The 21524-nt window shown below is 44.1% G+C and overlaps 1 protein-coding gene across 2 annotated transcripts in view; it reads left to right on the top strand.

The window, feature by feature from the left end:
- Positions 1–21524, top strand: part of F13A1 (coagulation factor XIII A chain) — a 135824-nt gene that overhangs the window by 74410 nt on the left and 39890 nt on the right. For both annotated transcript variants that reach the window (XM_060021597.1, XM_060021596.1), the window contains 3 exons: positions 2361–2499; positions 18868–18971; positions 20346–20434. In XM_060021597.1, coding sequence (XP_059877580.1) covers positions 2361–2499; positions 18868–18971; positions 20346–20434 — 332 coding nt within the window. The remainder of the gene's footprint in view (positions 1–2360; positions 2500–18867; positions 18972–20345; positions 20435–21524) is intronic.

Raw genomic sequence — 21524 nt, 5'->3', positions numbered from 1 at the left:
AAATATGCTTATTTGCTTACTGTTTATCACTGAGAATTTTCTAAACATACCCACTTAGTTTTTACTCCAGCTATGGAAGGGACTGTGGCAGGTGGGTTCATCTTCATTCTTGTATGTGAGTCTCAATGCCCCTGAGCAATTAGATACCAGAACTTAATGAACAATCTGCACTCCCCAGCTTCCCCTTTTGCTTTTAATCCACCCAATATCCAATCCATAGAGGAAAACATATGGGAACGGAATTGTTCTCTTCAGCCTCATGCATCATTTTTCAATATGGCATTTGTCTGTCCCGGCCCAGACAATGTTATTGTTAATTCAGTGGGTATTTTTAAAAAACATTTATTTCAGTATGTCTTCATCATTGGTAATGATTTTCATTAACACGCCATTTCTACAGCCCTGTAAAAAAAAAAAAAACATTAAGCGCAAGTCAAAGTGTCCTTCCTGCTGGCTCATTAATAAAGACTGTTTTACCCAGTTAGCATGTTTTTTAATCAGAAAAATCAAGGAGGATCTGGAGGCTGGAAGCCAGGATGAGACCATTTTTTAATAAATGATTATGAAGCCTGTCAGTTTCAGCTCAAAGTTCTGACCGTCTAAGAATTAGTCAGAGATCCAAGTGGAAAGAAATCATGAGTTTGGGTTGTGTGTTTTGTTTCTCCATGGCGTCAAACTGGATAAGATTATTTTCTTAGCCGTTTGCGTATACCCAAGGGCTAAAGGAATATATATTTCCTGGGAGCAATGAACGGCATTGTAGCCAATGTGTCAGTGTCCTAGAAGGGCTGGTCTTTCAAGCTCCACATGGAAGCCTGAACTTCACGAAGGCCTACCAGTTGGAGGTAGGCCCCCCTCCCTCATGGTTCCCAAGTCAAGTCTAAGTACAGGTGCTCAGTAGAGGCAGCCTCTCTTATGAAATGATCCCAGGAAAAGAGAAAGGACTCCCCACGTCCTCCTGATGTCTGCAGTTTCACTCTCCCGGTGTAATTCCTTTAGGTTTAGAACCAGATAAAATAGTAAACACCTTCCATTCATGTATGCCTTTTGTATAAAAGCGTCCTCGAATCTCTTCCTGAACACCGGCTTTGGTGATAAGAAAAGGCAGAGGCCCAACGTGTGATGTCACCGTGAGGATAAACCTGAAAAGGAAATTTGGAGGGAAGGAGGCACTGGTGTCCCCATGTCAGACTTCACCAATCTTAAAATTATGAGTTCGGCAGATTCTGTAATCACGTGAATTAGTGTTAAGCTAGAAATAGAGCTAGAGCGCCAATCATTTCTTTGGTAAAACTGTAGCAAGTGTAGGGGCTGTAAATCATAAAGGAAGATGGAAGTGAGAGGCGGGTGGTGGCTGCCATCGGTGACGTTTGGGGTGTTAAGATTAAGTCATTGACATATACGCGCCACTATATATACAATAGATATCTAATACGGACCTGCTGTAGAGTACAGGGAACTCTGCTCAGTCCTCTGTAATGACCTGTGTGGGAAAAGAATCTAGAAAAGAGTGGATACATGTATCTGTATAACTGATTCGCTTTGCTACACAGCAGAAACTAACACCTCATTGTAAACCAACTACACTCCAATAAAAATTAATTTAAAACAAGATTCAGTCATTTAATGAGGACCCTTGAGTCTCTACCAGATTCAAGTTTGGACTTCCAAGGGTGTTCTGTTGAAGGAGGTGGATGGTCTTTGGTTAAAAATGCTAAACAATTCTGAGAGGAAAAAAAAAAGGGAAGGCAACTCGTTAATCTTAAAAGTGTCAGCTGAATTATTTTCAATGAGCCCTGAGGTCTGGCGTCCTGGCAGCCAGGGAGGGCATTTGGATTAAGTTTAATTGATAGGTGCATATACGGCAAGAGATGCAACCAGGTAATTTATTATCTAATGATTAAAATGAATCTGTGCTGTCACCCTCCACCAAGTGTCACAAGAGCACGTTCCAGCCGGGAAAGCAAACCGCACTGAGGGTCTGCTTGGTAAATTCCTAACTTCCTATTAGCTGAGGTTTTTAAATTTTATTTTCAGAAATTTTAGTCCATGAGCTGGACTAAAATAGTCCTCCTTTGATGATCGTATGATTAGCAGCTAAACAACGGGAAGCCTGTTCCTGGGATCCCGTTCCCACTGGCTTCGGTTGGTGCCAACTGCAGTTTGTACGATCAGGCAGTGAGGCTTCTCTCTGCAGCCCTGACCCTTGACAACAGGCCCCCTTCCTCAGTGCGGGACGTTTGAGAACAACATGTCCATGTTGGTAAAGAGGAAGGTCCCTTCTGAGAGGGGTTTGTTCACTCTGTATGTATCAGATCTCGGTGATGTGCTTAGTTGTGGTCCATCTTTCTCCCCTGCAGTTTTGCGATGCCTCGGGATACCGGCGAGAGTCGTTACCAACTATTTCTCAGCCCATGATAACAATGCCAATTTGCAGTTGGACATCTTCCTGGAAGAAGATGGGAATGTGAACTCCAAACTCACCAAGGATTCAGTGTGGTGAGTTTGATTTACAAGGGCATTTGCTGATATCAAGTCGAAGTGACATACATTTACCAGGAGACAGAGTCGGTCTAATGTTTCTTTCTGTTCTATTTTAAGGAGTATTCGATACCATAGGCAGAAAAGTCTGATTGTCAGAGATTGTTTTTAGCTAATGAATGAGAAATGTTACTGAACAGGCAGTTTGGGCTTCGTATAATGGCGATCGATCATCCCATTACGACAGCAACCACTGGAAAAGGCCATGGTTTTAGTGGCCAGAGCCTACACTAGTTCCTCTCCACCTTAGTGTATGACTATTATGGTGAATGGCAGAGACACCGGAGCCAAGCATTCTCTACTCTAAGAGTAAGATAGCCAACGTTTACTGAGCACTTACTGTGTACCAGTCTCTGCGTGAGCATGGTCTTACCTAAGCTTTTTAAGTTTTATCAGGTGGGTGCTTATTAATATTCCATTTACAGATGAGGAAACTGAGGCACAGAGAGGTTAAAATAATTTTCTCAAGGTCATACATCTGGTAAGCTAAGAATAAAACCCAAGAGCATCTGACCCTAAACCACAACCCTTTTTTTTTTTTTTTGGCCTTTGCAATATAGGATTGCTCTTTGAAGGTAAAGATGTGGTTCCCCCGATCTGTGACCTCATCTTTCGTTCAGAGATAGAAGTGGAAATAAAACTGAAATTATTACCAAATACCAACCACACAGTTTTTTCACTGCCCTGAACAGCTATACCACAAGCTGGCTGCAGGGAGTTTAGGATTCCAAAGAAATTTCTTTTTTCCATTGGGACCCACTCAGTCCAAAACAATATTCTTGTTTTATTCTTGTCCAAAAGAGGGGGGAAAAAACTCCCGAGAATCCAAACGTAAAGGATATTTACAAAGGTCTCTATGGGAGGGAAATTGCCAGGCGTTGAGCTCAGTGGAATTTGGCTCAGTGGAACTAAAAATGTGTCTCCTAGAGTGGTTCTTCAGAAGCAGTAAAGCTAAAACACTGGCGGTGGTAAAAGCATCCAGATGGGGAGGGTAGGAAGGTATAAGCTCATTTAAAGAGAAATTAAAAGTTAGAAGTGTCTTAACTGCCCCATGTTGCAGGAATGGCTCACACTTGTAGGGGCAGAGTACTAACTCAGCGGTGCCGGTGAACGCTCATTCGAGAATGGGGAGAGAAGGAAAGCGCTGAACTAGTAGCAAAGCGCTACTGTGAATAAAACACACTGCAGTCCATCTGAAGGGAAAGAGCTGAGCAATGACTAGCTAGCGGCTATAGCCAAGACAACGCCTCACCCCTGTAAACTGAAAGGCACATTGAAGCACCATTTAAGTTAAACCCTTGGAATTACAGCACCGCAGCCCTGCATGTATGTGGAACGACAAAAACAGACGCAAATAGCCACCCCCTAAGCCTGCTGTGACAGCCCAAAAGGGCAAAATAAGGATTATTTCGCATCCTGCACTGCTCACCTCTTCTTTACACACCCCGCCGCCCTGCACACACACACACACTCACACACTCACTCACTCAGTGCCCTTGAAGCCAGCTGCCGCTCAAAATTATTCCTCCCGATTCCTTGATCTGAAGGCCTCCCACCGTAAATCCCCACGGGCACCCCAGCAAATAACCTCGTGAGGATGCCCCTCACCAAACTGCTACAGAAGTGTGAAGCTGACAAGACCTTGTTCTCGGTAACCCTCTCCTCCGTCAGCTCTCTGCTCCGAATTCCTTGCCCTGTTTCTATCACCCTTGTCCATTCGTTGTCTTCCCCACATATCCCATCACCCTGGGACCATGTTCCCTGGTCCGGGGCCCTGCTCCTCACAGCCAGACCACTGCCCCAGGCTCCTCGTCTTCCCTTTGCTTGGCTCACAGAGGGTGGCTGACGGTCTGACTAACTGAATGGGACACGCCAGACCGTGGAGCACAGGGATTAAAGGGCTCCGTCGGGTCTGGGGCATGCACCAAGCAGCTGTGTGACCTTGGGCAAGGCACAACCTCTCTGTGCCTCTCTTTCATCCTCTAAAGTGGAGATGACAAAATTTCCGAGCATAACAGGTGCCTAATGACTGTTAGCTGCCCTTATTGTGTTCATTACTAGTCACACAGCTGGAATTTCTTGGAGGCAATATGTTGCCATCAACCTAAGCACCTTGAAGCAGTCGGAAGAAGAGGGGTGCCCAGTGTCCTAAGATGACTCTGCTATTTCTGTCACTTTGGGGCATTTTAAAAACAAAAGCAGAAACCTTGCCTCCTCAGTGCAAACACCAGTGAACCCTAGAAGTTACAGAGGTTCCAGAAAACCAAAAGTATTTCTAAGCCCCTCCCTGATTGAGGGGGCTGGTGGAGGCTGTCCCTGGACACGTCCACCAGTTTATGGTCACCACAGCCGCCCCTCACGTCAAGCCCTGGCTTGGGCAGTCGCTGGCTGTGTGACCTTGAGAAAACGGCTTTACCTCTCTGAGCTTCCTCATCAGTAGAATGAGGGTAAACTTAGTAGTTACCATTTAAATGGTAATTTAACAAGGCAATTTAAAGTGCTTCCCACAGTGCTAGGCCCAGAGGGAGTGCCCAGTTGGCCCCTGCTGATGAGATTAGTAATGACCACTGGTAAGAAATGGGGGCTACCTGAGCTGCAGGGTTGGCGAGCAGGGGTGAGGCTGGGGGCAGCAGAGGCTGAGGCGGGGCAGGGAGGGTTCGGTCGGCATCAGCTGACCACCCAGAGGCCAGGGCAGCATGGCTGGCAACACGTGGCCCGACAAATTTCCCAGCGGGGGTCTCAGGAGCCACCGGCCTCACCCAAGCCCCCCAGCCTCACTTCCGTCTGCAGGCTCCACTCAGACAAACTCTTGGTTGTACGTGGCCCCTGCCCCCCTCTTTCTAAAGGAAGCCACGAGAATGATTTCCTGGTTCTCTCTCCTGGGTCTCCACCATCTCTTTGACACTGAGGTCCTGATGGTACAGGATGTGGTAAATTAATTTGTCCAGTTGGGTCTTGGTGACCCACGGCATCCTCTTTTCCACGGCTCAGCTGGGTCCCGCGTCCCCAAAGCAGAAATAAGGCAGCACGAGGGTTCAGAGGGAGAGCTCAAGGATGCAGGCGAAGGTGTGCTGCGCTCAGTGTGACCCAGAGCCGAGGGGGGTGAAGTCTGGATTTCACCCGGCGCTCTCACCCTTTCCCTTTACCACCGCAGACCATCCAGTGCCGACTGCTTACAGGCCTGCTTCCTGGTCCGCCACCTTAGGTCCCCACATGTATTTCCTCTCCCAGAGAGCCTCACCTTGCCAGGGGCAGCAATTTTGCCCAGAGTGGACATGCTATTGACACCGACAGAGGGAAGAGTGGGCTTCTTAGCGATTCAGGAGAGGGAGGGCCCGAGGAACCTTGGGAGGGCACAGCTGGGCAGCGGAATTGCACCTCGGGTTCCCACCTGAAATTCCAGGAGGGCCAACACAAGGTAACATACCCTGGAAGGAGCAATGTAAGCCTCCTGTCCCCAGCGTGCCGATGGGTTTGGAATTTGTGTAACCTCTGGGGGATGGCATCCGTGAATCACGGTGGACAGTTTAATGAAGATGCCTGTGCAGTGTCCGGCTGCAGCCTAAACCGTGAACAGGGATATGGGGCTCACGATGGGCAGGAGTAAAGTGACCCTTCGTCCACCTCCTGATAGAACTCAGCTTGGTCACCTCATCATACGACGGTCACACTGGAAATGGGAACAATTTTAAAAGAAAGGGATGGTGGTGCTTATTAGGGTCATGAAAGGTATTTCAGGAAAAGGCTCCTCTCCTTCTAAATGAAAGTGTTATCCTGTGTCCTACTGCTGGAGAGCATGTAGCCAGATCTGATTATTCTGGGTGGAAGATCTGTGTCCACCTCTTGACCTCCCTCCACCAGTATGCAACCCCCTGGGAGAAGCCTTGTCTGATGTATTTTACTTTTGTTTTGCCAACAGGGTGCAAGGCAAAGAGCAAGGACTTGATAAATGGAATTGGTTGGAAAAAATGTTAAATGCTTATTTAACAGACAATTATCATTTAATTCATTCAACAAACACTATTATACACTAATACTTCCAAATACCAGACGCTAAAGATTCAGAAGGAAATTAAGTAGGTCTCTGCCCTTGAGGAGCTCCATCCAGTGTTCATGAGTGAAACAACCACATACAGTACACTCTATAAAAATATAAGGTGGGCTATAAGGTGAGCCAGGAGTCACGGAGACGAGGGGAAGGGGCTTCCGTCCTAAACCCAGGGGAGCAGGGGGAAGGCTGTTCACATGGTCAGCGGCCGTAGACTCCAAGCCGTTAACCCCCTGCAGTCTTCTGGCTGTGCTGTTCAAAGATGGAATGCCCAGGAAACGACCTTGGACCACAGATAAAACTCAGGGGTATAAGTCTACGGGGCTGAGATGAGACAACCAGAGGTCAGTCTGTTTCAAGGACCAGGCAGGAAGGAATGGAATTTCATGCAGAGTTATCCCATATTATTATGACTACAGTTGTTGAATATTGAAACTCACTCTCTCAAGATCCAGCCCCTAGTACTCCTTCTTGTACGACCTCAAGAACATCTAGCACTTTGTCCTCTTCCTGGAAGGGCTAGTGCCCCCCAAGGCTGTACATTCACAAGAGGCAGATGGAGTCAATACTCTTTGGGGATGGGGATGGGGGTGGGTCACTATTACCATCTATCACCACCTCTCCCGCTTCCCTACCCTCTGTCCGATCCCAGGTTCTGCCTCCTTTAAGACAAACCCACCCCTCACTCTTAGTTTTAGAGGGTCTGACAGTCAACAATGTTCCAGAGTCCTTCTTGGCACCAACAGCTTCCTAGACCCTGCCCCCTTCTGGTCCATCTTCTAGGCCTCTCCTTCGTGCGCCCCTTTCCATCCTGCTCACGTTCCCAGAGGAAGGTCTTCACCCCTGGACGATGGAGTTCCAAGTGGGGTGGGTGGGTAGAAACATGTGCTACTCGTGCCCTCAGGATGTGAAGAGAAGGGGCTGTGCACCTGTGTGCGCACCAAGGCCCATAAGCTGACCCTTCTGCTTCTCAGAGGCCAGCTGATTTGGCCAGTCGGCAGATGTAGAAAATTGCCGAACTCAGAGTTTTAAGCATCTCATATGATATTAAAGATAATTGGAAAGATGATGAATGCTAAAACAATTAACAAGAGTCTTTCTTTCCTTTATTGCCTTTTCATTTCAAATGAAGTAAGTTTGATTAAACTGGCTTTCTCAATTTAATGTTTTAAAATAATTGTGAACTAGCAAATTTGTATTTATCAGTTTCAGCTCAAAGTTGGGACAATCTAAGAAATAGTCAGTGATCCAAGTGGAAAGAAATTACAGTTTTATTTTGTTTTTCCTTAGGATCTCACGGAAAAACACCAAATCAAGTCAAACTATTCTTACAATTTCTTTCCCTCCCTCTCTCTCCATGACTCACGGCAATATGATCAGCTCTTCCACTGACGAGCTGAGTGACTTTGGGCAAGTTGCTTGATTTCTCTGAGCCTTAATTTTCTCATATGGCTTTGGATTTCATGAGGCATAGGGTCACCTTCAGCTCCAAAATTATTATTTTTTAAATAAATGTCACTGTTCTTCCAGCCAGGCCTTTCCTCCCACAGTTAGCGGGTTCTGTCATGTGCTCTGAGTGAAGATCTGCCTGCCTTCACAGGACCAGGCTGTGATCCACTCACCCACATGTAGGTGCTGCTTTGCAAACCGTCTTCATGTCAGCTCTCCAGGAAGAAAAGACAGAGATCAAACAAGCCACAGAAAGTTGCTGTAACTCTTTGGCTGGCCTCAATGCACCTGATTCTTAAAAAAAAATAAATAAATCCCAACTTCCTTCAGTACTTTTCAGAAAGAATACAGTTGTTATTGTTTTGTTGTGTTTTTCACTCCAAATGCAGAAAACTCTGCTGCAATGGGTAGCGTTGAATCTATAAACAAAGCTCTTTCAAAGCAACTTTCATAGCAGAAGTTAAGCAGCTTTCACGCCTGGGAGCCAGCCCTGGGTTTAAGCCAGTCCCACCAATCCTCATTCTAATTGCAGTCTGCACACTTGGCATGCTGGTTTGCACATCATAGGTGCATTTTTGAAATTCAGACTGATCCACTTTGTACATTGTACAAAGTACGTTCCAACTAGTTGAACTTTCATATTGTTATATTACCCTAACTTTTAATCATGGTGTATGAAAAGAAGAATTATCCAAAAATGAATTCCAAGTAAAAAAAAAAGAAGAAATATTCTGAATATAGGCCAAACTGTTTAAGATGCTTACGAGTTTGTAAACTTATCCTGTGATGTATCCAAATTACCAATTCTGAACAGCTACCATAGATATTTCTTTTCAAATAAATTATCTAGTTAACTACATTACTGTCAGCCAAATAGTTTTTGAGAAAATCACCTGGAGATAGACCACGAGAGCTGTCATTAGAGAACTAAGAATATATGCCGTGAATCCGCACCAGAGTCTTGAAGGAAGGATTGAAAAAGTTATTTTCTCCACCTCTAAGAATCAAAATAGCTCATGCTTATGGAATACTTTCTTTGTGCCAGGCCCTAAGCTAAGTGGGTGACATGTATTAATTCATTTAATCATTTTAACAGCCTGTTAAGGTACTACTATTATTGTCCTCACTTATAAGTGAAGAAACTGAGGCACAGTAACTTAACCATGGTCACCAGCCTTCTAGCTTCCATGGCTTCTGATAGGAAGTCATTTTTAATTCTATTGATAATCCCTTGTACATAACAAATCACTTTTTTTGTGTGCTGTCTTCAAGATTGTCCCTTTATCTTCAGCTTTGGCAGTTTGACTATGAGGATTTTAGGTGTATATCCCTTTGAGTTTATCCTCTTTGGGTCTTTTAACTTCTAGGATGTGTATATTAATATCTGTCATCAAATTTGGAAAGTTTTCAGCTATTATTTTTTCAAATATTCTTTCTGAGTCTTTCTCTTTCCCTTCCTTCAGGGAGTTTCATTATGAGTATGGTCCACATGCCTTGGGGCTCTGTTCATTTTTCTTCATATTTTTCTTCTGTTATTCAGATTAGATCATTTCAGTTGACTTATTTCAAGTTCACTGATTCTTTATTCTTTCTACCTGATCAAATCTGCTTTTGAGACCCTCTAGTGATTTTTTTGAAATTTTTATTCCAGTTATTATACTTTTCAGCTCCAGAATTTCTGTTTGATTCCTTTCCATAATTTCTATCTCTTCATTGATATTCTCTATTTAGTTAGACGTTGTTGCCATGGTTCCCTTTAGTTCTTTGAATATGCTTATAATGGCTGAATTAAAATCTTTTTCTAGTAAGCCCAGTGTCTTGGCTTCCTTAGTGACAGTTTCCCTTGACTGGTTCTTTTTTTCACTGTGTATGGGCCATACTTCTCTGTTTCTTTGTGTCTTGTAATTTTTGTTAAAACCTGGACATTTTAAATAATATAATGTGTTAACTCTGCAAACAGGATATCCTGATCTCCAGAATTTGTTGTTGATGTTTTGTTGTTGTTGTTGCTCTTGTTTGTGTGTTTAGTGACTTTCCTGGACTAATTCTTTAAGGTCTGTATTCATCATGCATGGCCACTGAAGTCTCTGCTGGGTAAACTCAGTGGACAGCTAATTGTCTTCAGTGTTCCAGCAGGAAGTACACAATTCTGCTGTAGCCTTCACTTCCTGCTTGCTCAGAGTCTGAAGTTCAGCCAGAGGTGAGAGTTTAGGACCTTGTTGGGGCTTTCCTGGGCATGCTTACAGACCTGCACATCTGTGTGGCTGTCTAGACTCTCAGGAGTGTGTCAGAAGTCCCCTAAGGAAATTTCAGTCCCTCCTGTTAAATTTTTTGGGACAGCCTTTTATTATCCCCAGTTGGTATCACCTCTTCAGGTACCTATAATGTTAAACAGTTGCTTCTAATTGGTTTTGGAAACATCCTATAGGTAGGGCTATTTGCACATAGTAAGCTCTGAATCAGATCAAATAAAAATAAGCCCTGGGAACGGAACTTTTCAGAGGGCTGCCAGACAGGTTAATAGTGACAATTCTTTTATTGAATTTTAGGGAGTTCCAAGCCCATTTTCTCCTCTTTGTTGTTTGCTAGGCTGCAAGTTTTTATGGCTACCATAGTTGCAAGGCTGTTCATTTTCAAGACTACCATGGAGCTAGGGAGAGAGGGGTGGAAATAAGGCAAATTAAAATGTCACAAAGCTCACAGTTCTGAGATTCTTTTGTTCTTGTTGAATAAATCCTCCTTATATTGTTGCAAATCTTTGGTTCATTTCCAGAGTTCTGGAAAAGTTGGTTTTGATCATGTTTGTTAGTATCCTCATTATTTTTATGAAGGAGCAGATTTTTGGAGGCCCTTACTCTGTCATTCTGGGAGTGTTTCTCCAGAACACACTTTTAACCACCCTACAAGTGGTTCCAAATTGGGGGCCTACCACACCCCTTGAAGGGTTTACATTTTGTAGGAATAGTTTGGTATCTAATACCATCTTCCTAACATATATCTGAAATACATATTATTTTATGTATTTTTATTTCTTCATTTCTTCTATACATTATAGGGTATTATATTATCTTTTAGAAATTGTGTATAGAAATCTGTGGACTTCATTTCAGTATAATATAGAGGTGTTACAAAATATTTGTTTTAAAACTAGGAAGGGACATTAATTTTTGAAGGTTGAAAATCACTGCACTCGACTCTCCTCCCATTCCTTTCATATATCTACCCTAGTCCTGCGGCTACAATATCTCCAAAGAGTGCCTGCAGTTCCTATTCTACGCTAGTTCCACTTAAGAGTGAACGAAGAGGGAGTTTGGGAGGTAAATAAAATCAGAGGTCATTGCAAATACCTCTCAGGAAATTAGAATGAAAAAGAAAGTGGGAGCCATCTAATAAACCACATAGAAAGTACTAAGGCATTTTTCATAACAAGAAAAATGTCATGTTTTGGTTAATCATAAATTCTGCTTGAGAGTCATCATATATACTGATCAAAAGTTACCAGTTTTCAAATAATTAAAAGCTAATAAAATATGTACCACCTAAGCTATACTGAATGCAATTTAATTTCTTTTGATGATTAATAAGACCTCTAGAAAAATGTCATATAAATAAGAGTTTTTAGAATAGTATACTCATAAACAGCTTTATAATGCAAAGCAGTAATTTTGGTACCTACTAAGATAGTTGGCTCTATTTTTTAAAACTCCTTTCAATAATTATGGATAAGCTTGGCCAGAATTTATTATAGAAAGCTTTTTATAGCTTAGAGTCATTCTCAAAATCCAATCTTTTCTTAATTTTCAGCAGGAATATCAATTGATAATTTGCTATGCAAGAGGGAGAGGTAAAGGGGTTCAGGGTGCTATTTTCAAAGTAAATCCAGCAAGGGAAACTCAGCAGAATTACAGAAGGCCTTCCGCTAAGTAGTGGTGTCAAACGTGGCTCATGTGGATGGGTGTCATCTACTCCTGAACATTTTGAAGGTTCCATTTTGGTCTCTCACACGTGCTATCTTCAGCCCCTTAACTGGGTCTTTCGTGCTACATCAGACTGTGCTTAAACTGTGACTTCTTTTTTTTTTTAATAAATTTATTTATTTTATTTATTTATTTTTGGCTGCGTTGGCTCTTGGTTGCTGTGCGCGGGGTTTCTCTAGTTAAGGCGAGCGGGGGCTGCTCTTCGTTGCGGCGCGCGGGCTTCTCATTGCGGTGGCTTCTCTTGTTGCGGAGCACGGGCTCTAGGCACACGGGCTTCAGTAGTTGTGGCACGCAGGGTCAGTAGTTGTGACTTGCGGGTTCTAGAGCGCAGGCTCAGTAGTTGTTGTGCACGGGCTTAGTTGCGCCGCAGCATGTGGGATCTTCCTGGACAAGGGCTCGAACCTGTGTCCCCTGCATTGGCAGGCAGATTCTTAACCACTGCACCACCAGGGAAGCCCTAAACTGTGACTTCTTAATGAACATCATAGGATCCCTTCCCTGCATATTATAAGCAAAAACAAACACCTTCATTACTTTCTCTTTTTTCTTGATGGGTGACTGGTTCCTACAGGGGGCACTGGCTTGGTCTCCGCCTGATTGGACTTTTGCCTTCAGTGGAGAAGACCCCAGAGGAACTCCAAATGCCCCTTCCTGGTTTCAGCACTCCAACAATGAACAGCTGCATTCTGCACTAGCGTGGTTCTCCCAGCCCCCAGCTCCATAAAAGATTCCTCCAGCATACTTCCCTTCCTCTGAATAATTCCTTTCTGTTGTCTTGCTTCATTACCTTTCCCAACTGGCAAGGTTTTTCTTGGTCCAAGCTTTTATTTCCACTTTGGAATGTCCTACTAGGCAAGCGTCAGAGTCCACCAACTTGGCTCTACTTCTTTCCCACCCCACCCCCCTTCGTTACTGGAGTGACCAGAGTTTAACAAGTCCAGGGCGTGCTGTCGTTTTTGTCACCAGTATCATTGCCTGTGTCAGGAGTATAACAACAGGGCCAGAGAGGTAGGGCTGTGCCCATCTGCGACAAACACAAATAATTTGCAAGACAGACCAGGGTCTTTCTTCTACCCCCTGCCATTTGTAAAATAAAAGAATTCAAAGACTTGGTTTACACTTGAAGTTGGTCCAAGACACCTCTGCCCCCGCTTTCTCTCAGGCTTATTTGTGCTCTCCCTTGAGCCCTAATAACGCTGCAGAAACAAAATTACAGTCCCACGTCCCTTTCTTCCCTTTTAGGGAAGAAAACCTTTCTGCACAGATTGCAGATGAGATGACCCTGTGGAATGTTTAAGCAGTTAGCCAAGTTAAAGGCAGTAAAGGACTCCTTGCTTAAATTATCCACTCTATTTTCTTTGAACTTACAGCACACAGAGCCCCGAAGCCCATCCTGGTCTGAGGTGTGTTTTCTGTCCACTCTGCACCCTCCCATGGGCACTTGTCACCCTGGATGTGACCTTAGCCAGTTGTTAGAACTGTGCTCTTCCTTCTTTAATAAAAAAGAGTCCTGCTAATGGTTGTTTTTTTTGGGGGGTGAGGGGGACTAGTATATATTTATTATAAAAAGTTCAAACATTGCAGAAAAAAGTATAAAAATAAGAGTCATCCACTTTCCAGCTACTCAGAACATTTACAACATTTTGCTAAAGATTCTTTAATGGGTCCCTTTGCATATTGTATTCATTTTTTTATTGCTGCATAACAAATTTCCAAAACCTTGACAGCTTAAAACAACACAAAGTTATTATCCAACAGTCTCTGTAGGCGAAGGGTTTGGGCCCAGGTTAACTGGGTCCTCTGCTTAGGGTCTCAAATGATGGCAATCAAAGTGTTAGCCTGGACTGTGGTCCCCTCTGATGCTCAGGGCTCTCTTCCAAGCTCATTCAGCTTCTTGGAAAAGTTCAGTTCCTTGCAGCTGTAGAACTCATGGAAGCTTCCATCTTCTTCGAGGCCAGCAGGAGAATGTCTTTGCTGCTTCAAATCTCTAGCTTGCTATGTCCCAGACCTCCCAGATTTAAAGGCTCACGTGATTAGGTCAGGCCCACATGATAATCTCCTTTATAATTAACTCAAAATCAACAGCTTACTTACCTTAATTACGTCTGCAAAATCCTCTTTGCCATGTAAAAATGTAATCACAGGAGCGACATCCCATCCTATTCATAGACTTCACCCACATTCAAAGGGAGGGATTTATACAAGTGTGAGGATCGTTTCACGTTCTGCCTTCCACACATATATACATACACGATGAACACTGTACCTGGTGTTCTGCAGCGTGATTTTTAAAAATTGATATGCCATGGTTATTTTCCCTACCTAATACATACAGATCGGATTTTTATGGCCGAATAGTATTTTATTTTGTGATTTAAAATAGTTAATCACATACTGGACAGTTTCTGATTTTCCTTCTTAAAAATTATGCAAGGATGAACATTTCACATTCTTATCTCTGCATGTATGTAATTCTAAGGAAAGGAGTTTACCAAATCAAAGGATAAACTAAACCAATGCTGCCACGTCCCTTCCAGGGTCCTCCAGCAGCGCATGGTGCTGCTTTGCTAGTGAGGCTCTGCTTTTGGTGAAGATTCTCTGCGTCTTTTGCTCCGATACTACCAAATTCCTACATCCTTGAAAGGAGTTCTAGAAATCACTAGCTGCCGCTGCAGGAAACATACAGGAAGTAACATAGTAAAGATGTGATGCTCACTTGTTACCTCCATCATCTCCCCAAAGAAGTTATTTTCAATTTGATTAAATAACTTTCGACGAGATGGGGGCTTTATTTTAATTTCTACCCTGCTTCTTTAGAAAGAGGCAACAAGGATACTAGATCACATTGAAGGTTGATAATCTTTTTAACTTTAAAAGGACACTGCGTATTTTGATGGTATGGTGGGAAGTCGGGCTTCAAATGAAGGCTCTGAGAAAATACAAAACCGTGAATCTTAGAAACAAACACACAAAGATTTAATTATGCCTGCCTGCCTTGCTGGGAGATATCCTTAACTTTCAAGCAACCAATACTTTGTGAGCACCTCCTATGGGCCAGTTCTAGTTCTGGGAATGCGATGGTGAACAGGCAGGCGGAGGTCACAAAATGAATCCACACACTTTGCAAGTGCATATGATGAAACAGCAAGATACATTTATCTAGATACAGATCTAGGTTAAAAAGCTTTAAAATTAAAAAAAAAAAAAAAACTTTCCAGGAAGCATATATATTTTCCCAGCCTGGATAGTAGGTAAACGGAATTCAGCAATGTCTGTAAATGTTAACCCCTTTCATAGGGGAACTTGAGGTGCAAAAGGCAGGCGTGTATACCCAGAAATACGGAACATCCAGCCAAAAGGGGACCCTCGTGTGGAAATGTGGCCCAGGACACATTTCCCCTGGCCATTCCTGAGCAGAGAGAATGGCATGATGGAAAAAGCCCCATTTCTTCAGAAGTTGCAACGTCTTCCTCTGCTCGTGGCAATCTGGGAGCCCAGCTACTGGCCTTCCACCCGTTGACTAAGGCCCAACCCCTCCAGAGCATAAGTTCTGTTCACTTCACCCACTGCTACAAGTTCCTGACCCTCTTATTAAACTCTTCCACCCCAAACACACAAATAAGGTCTCAGTCTTAGGTGAAAGTGGAAGAGACCGTGAGTACAGAGAGAAGAAACCTCTCCCCATCTCCTGGTCATTTGAAAGGAAATAAAATCCTCAAAGCAATGTCTTTACCTGAGATCTGAAATGCAAAGCTTATTTATCTTGTTCAAGGCTCACCTGGCCCAGGATACTTGAATTTAAATAAGGAGGTTCTGGGGCCTCTTACCCTAGTGCTGGTGGAAGCCAGGGTTGCTAAACATCGCAGGCTGTGTAGGAAGCGTGACTGTGGCCATGTGGGATTGCAAGTGTCTCACTGCTGTTCTTTCTGGATCTCTCTGCCTGATGGTGCAACGTTTACCGTTCTTAAGGGGGGCTAGCATTGCTTATTACCTGATCACCGTGACCTTCCTTCCAGCTTCAGAACAAAGATAGAGGCTCTCAGGTGGGAGCCAGCCTCATGCTTGTGCCCCGACACCTCACACCTTGACCCTGACCTACATCTGCACCCCCGTCCCCTGCAGACAATGCCTCGCTCCCCACACTTGTCCATGGCGCTGCTCTCCACCTCATCCTCCTGCATCCTTGGTATTTGAGCCTTTTTTTATTCCATCTCTCCCTTTATTCTATCTTTATCTCACTCCCACTCTACTGGTTCTTCCTCCATAGACATGACAATCTCTCCTAACGTAAAAATAATCAAAACAATCTTCCCACATTGCATTATTTTCTAGCCACTGCCCTATCATCTGTTCTTGCATTCACAACCTAGGTCACCCTTGGGGGAGAAATCCACTCCGCATTTCTCCCCTCCAGTTCCCTCTGCAGCTGGCGTTTGCCTCACCACTCTCCTCCATCAGCAATAAAGACGCCAGTGGCTTCCTACGTCAAATTCCGAGTGTCACGTGGGTACATAAAAATGCCTCTTGGGTTTCATCCTTTGAGTTTCTCACGGGCACTCGAGTTCATCATGTCCCAAATGAACATGTCACCCACCCAACACCGGCCCCCAACACAAACCTTCTCTTCTTCCTTCATTCGGTCTTGGTGAATGGAACCATCACACTCCCTGGAAACTCAAAAGCTTCCTCAACACTCACAGTTCCCTTCTGACAGCTCCTCTCCTTCTCCACGGTGACGAGGGGAAGCTCAGCTCAGTCTCTGGTCCTCGCCCAGCTTCCACAAATACAGATCTGCAAATTTAACTGGCCCAAGGATAAAACCAAAATATTTAACTTGGGATAAAAGGATCTCACAATCTCATCCTCACCAACAACATAGCTCAGTGTTTAAAAGCATGGATCCTGGAGCTCTATCACTAACACACTGTGCAACCTCAGGCAAGATTCTTAACCTCTCTGTGCTTCCGTTTCCTCCCTTGTAAGTGGGGGATAATAATAACAATACCTTTCTCGTAGAGTGCTGGGAACATCATATGTATTCACGTACATGAAGACTTTAGAACAGTGCCTGGCCTACAGTTGCACTATGCGTACCTGACCGTCTTGTGACGTACTGCCCATTTTCACCTGCCAATCCTCTTCTCCCATGCACACAAGTATGCAGACATGCTACTCACCCGCCACAACAGCATACAGGTCACCAAACACACCATGTTGGCTATTTCTTGTCTCCACTGCTTTGTTCTTAGTTCTTTTGTTAATCTGCTGAACTCCCTTTTATTTTGGGGGACTCAGCTCAACTACCACTTCTGCTGTGGTGCCTTCCCTCCTGCCCCAGGGCTTCCCGACTGAGACCCGATTGTACCCCAAATGAATTTCCCCTGTAGCATGCATCACTTCAATCAATTATTTTTAAACGTCAGAGAGTTACCATGTTTGAGCTCTTGTCATATGCCAGACCCTGTTCTAAGTGCTGTACACGTATTAGCTTGTTTAAGCCTCACAGCAAACCTATGAAATGTTTTAACAATTGGTTTCTGTGTTCATCATTCCTCCTCAGTCGTGGGGCTCTTTATGGGCAAGAACCTATGACTTGATCATGACTGGGTGTCCAGCATGGTGCCTGGTGCATGATGGGCCCATAGATAAGTGAATACCTCTGAACTGAGCCAATCGAAGATGAGCTGAACTCAGAGAGAGATGGGCACATGCACGAATTACTGACAGTGAAGGACACTGAGGTATGGGTGGATGGTAGCTGGATCTGAAATTCACCAGTGCTATAAAGACTGCTGTAACTACCTCATGCCACCATTAGATTGTTATTACTATATGAATATTTTCTGTAATGCCGACAGGTTAATGTGCTCCCATTCTGTAACGTCACATAATTTCAGGTCTTTCCAAGGACGTAATAATACAATTCGTGATGATTTTTTTTTTTTTTTTTTGCGGTACGCGGGCCTCTTGCTGCTGTGACCTCTCCCGTTGCGGGGCACAGGCTCCGGACGCGCAGGCTCAGCGGCCATGGCTCACGGGCCCAGCCGCTCCGCGGCATGTGGGATCTTCCCGGACCGGGACACGAACCCGTATCCCCTGCATCGGCAGGCAGACTCTCAACTACTGCGCCACCAGGGAAGCCCTATGATATTTTTATCCCATGCTCTTGTTTCAAGGGTCACTTGCTAAGTCTGAAAAGTTTTGCCTGGCCTTCAGCTCATGGGTCACCCACCTTTGATAAAGTGTAAAGAGACACTTACCCTGACAACCTTTCCTTCTTGTTGGACACCAGATGGAAATTTGCCACAAATTACAGACAGCTACAGTCAGGAGTTAACATTACAGTTTCTATGGCAATAGTCTAAGCCCGTAAACAAAAGCATTGTTGTTTAATCGTTACAAAGGGATATGCTTTTTATAAATCTAATATACATATAAATATAAAAGGAATTCAAAGATAATATGTATCTCAGTTTTCATTACCTTTTCTTCCCTGCCATATCCCTTGAGCCCATAGTAAATTCTGTTTCATTAGGCAGTAGACAAGGGTTAAGATCAAAATTGTTTAAGGCATTGATTAGAATATCTCTGGGTGGCCTTGAAGCTGATATTAGTGGGGGAGAGAGCAATGTCCAGCCATATGAGTGCCGTCCCAGGGGTGCCAGTGGGAAAGGACGTGCACAGAAAACTTAAGTCTAGAGCCCCAGTATATCTCTGGGAAGCTTCCAGCTAGCTTAAGCCATTCTGATAATTTATAGGTAGCATAGTCACAGGATTTTTGGTCACTTTTTGATTTCCTGAAGCATTGAATGTGATGGGAAGTTTAATCTCGCTGGGGTGGTGTTTTTTAAGGAACTACCACTGCTGGAACGAAGCCTGGATGACGAGGCCTGATCTTCCCATTGGATTTGGAGGTTGGCAAGTCGTGGACAGCACCCCGCAGGAAAACAGCGACGGTAAAAACCGCATCCTCCCTCAGGGAAATGGATGTACTGCCCATCTTTATTTTGCTTTTATGATTGCATTTGATGTGTGGGAAACACTCCCTCCCAGTGGGAACAGCATCAGAAGTGTGCTTCCTGGGCGCATGTACAGGGTTGACTACCTGCCAGCCAGGTTTAACTGCATTTCACTGGTCGTCTTCACTCTGATTATTTTGTAACTTCTAGGGGGGAAAAGAGCATAAAACTTAACATATATAACCTCATCGATTCTTGCTTTGATAAGCAGTTTTGAAGACAAGAGAAAATGTATCTGGGTAAGCACTTTTGCTAGGCTATAAAACAGACTTCAGCCCTGCCTGATAAACAGTGATAAGATAGATGGCAGTGGTGAAAATAAAGAACTCAACAAATAATTACAGATCATCCTTTAACTTGTTGTTTCTCCAGACGCTGATTTCTTTTTAGGTTGTGTGATTTCTTTCAAAACTTGAGTATGTAGGTACGTATCTTCTAACATGTGTGCTAAGTAGTGGCAGCTATGACCCCCCTCTCCCACCGAATTTTTATAAAATCACACACATCGTGAGGCCCCATTTCTCTTTAGCATGATGATAAAAATCAGTGGTCTAGGACACGACTTTTCTCTCCCCAGGTGTTGATATAAGATATCGATGTGTGCGTATATATATACACAAAAACGTTCATTACATACTCATAAGGGAACGCCAGTACAATACTGGATTTTAAGAGAAAAATTTCAACACTTTCTGGTGTTCCGGATTATATATCATGACGAGATAGCTGGGTGACTAACGGCAGCTAATCGCTTATTAACAAGAGATAGCTGGTTAAAATTCAAAGGACTTTGTGACAGTCAGCGTGGGCCTACTGACTTCCTGAGTGCACCTGGTCCATGTGTGTGGCTAATGTCCAGATTCTCCAGTTAAACTTGACATGTGTCCATAACGTCCAAACACAAAAAACAAAAGTGAAAACAGCAACACAAACACTGAGGATGGATCACTGTTTCCAACATTCCAGATACGAGTTATGAAAGGATAAGCCCTGTGTAAGCCAGCGGCTGGGCACCAACACACTTGAGTCTGTTTGTAGTTGGAAGAGTAGATGCAGAAATAGTGTTGCCCTATATTCTTTTCGTGGCTTCAAATTTTGGTTTGCAGAGTCATTTCCAACGATTCCCTCTCGATTACACACGTGAGTCCATGGCCCGCTCCGGCCATGGAAAGCACTGGGGCTACCTCGGTGATGAAGTAGAGGAACATTTGTCTCTACGGAGTCACCTCAGGGCTATGATCCAGATCAGCTCTGTATCTGGACAGAACTGAAGATGGCAAACTCATGCTGCCCCTCCTCTGTGTGATACAGGGATGTATCGGTGCGGCCCGGCCTCTGTTCAAGCCATTAAGCACGGCAATGTTTGCTTCCAGTTTGACGCACCCTTCGTTTTTGCAGAGGTAAGTGGGAAGCTGGGGAAAAGAGCTGCTTTCCTTCCCAACCTCTTAACACATCAAAAAATAAGGTACTGGGCTGTTACTTCTAAATTTCCCAGGTACATAGTGTGTGCTTCATGTTTACAAAGTGAACTAGACATCATTCCAACCCCCAGGCACTGCATGCTAAATGCAGTTCTTACTTAAACATTTTTCTCTCCTTGATGTTTTGAGATTTTTCTGCCGGAAAGCAATTGCTTTACTAACCTTAGCTTAGTTCTCTGGACCCCTGAAGTAGGTATCAACTGCTCCCAAGAAATTAAGTGACTAAATGAATCACTCAACAAAAAATTGGTGGAGACGGTCCGTGAATTGAAACGGCAGAGTGTACTTCTTCACCCTGAGACTAGCCCAACAGTGCACACGGAACAACACCTGAACACACCCCAACTACGGTCTTAGTCTGGGAACTCCAGTCCATTTCCTGCCATTCCAGGCCATCCTCCAACAGTGGAGACAGAGAGTACAGCTGCTAGAATACAGAGGGGAGAAGAGGGTCTAGAACGCTGCACACTAAAGGGTGGATAGGGACGGTTTGGGAAAGGGTCTGAAATTCTGCAAGAACTGGATGGAGGTCGGAAGCAGAGAGGGCAGTTCAAGGGTGCTCCAAAGAGAGCTCAGAAAGTCAAATTAAATGTAAGAGACATCAGGTGAAGGAGAAGGCCAGGAGGCTGCTGAAGGTAGGGGTGAGGAACAGAGGTTTATGAGAGGCTGAGAGGCAGGACTGACCTAGAGTATAATTTCACGAATGAACGCAATGAAATAACGCCTACTGCTACGTAATCACTTTGCCTACCATCGGATGCTCTTAGCAACCCTTTAAAATGGATGTTATAATTCTTCCCATTTTACAGAAGAGAAACATGAGGCAAAGAGTGGTTAAATAACCTTCCCGCAATCATCTAACCAACAAAGAGTAGTGCTAAGATTTAAAGCCAGGGAGGCACCTGAGCTCATGCCAGTAAACACCCCTTTCTGCTACTATTCTAGAATGAGTACATGTCTATTCCCACTACGTGCCAGACACTGTGGGAATTCAGAAGCCTATGTCCTT

This window comes from Delphinus delphis, chromosome 10 (genome assembly GCF_949987515.2).
Source record: "Delphinus delphis chromosome 10, mDelDel1.2, whole genome shotgun sequence".
NCBI lineage: Eukaryota > Metazoa > Chordata > Mammalia > Artiodactyla > Delphinidae > Delphinus > Delphinus delphis.
Note: the sequence above shows the minus strand (reverse complement) of the source record. Positions and strands in the feature narration are given on the sequence as shown.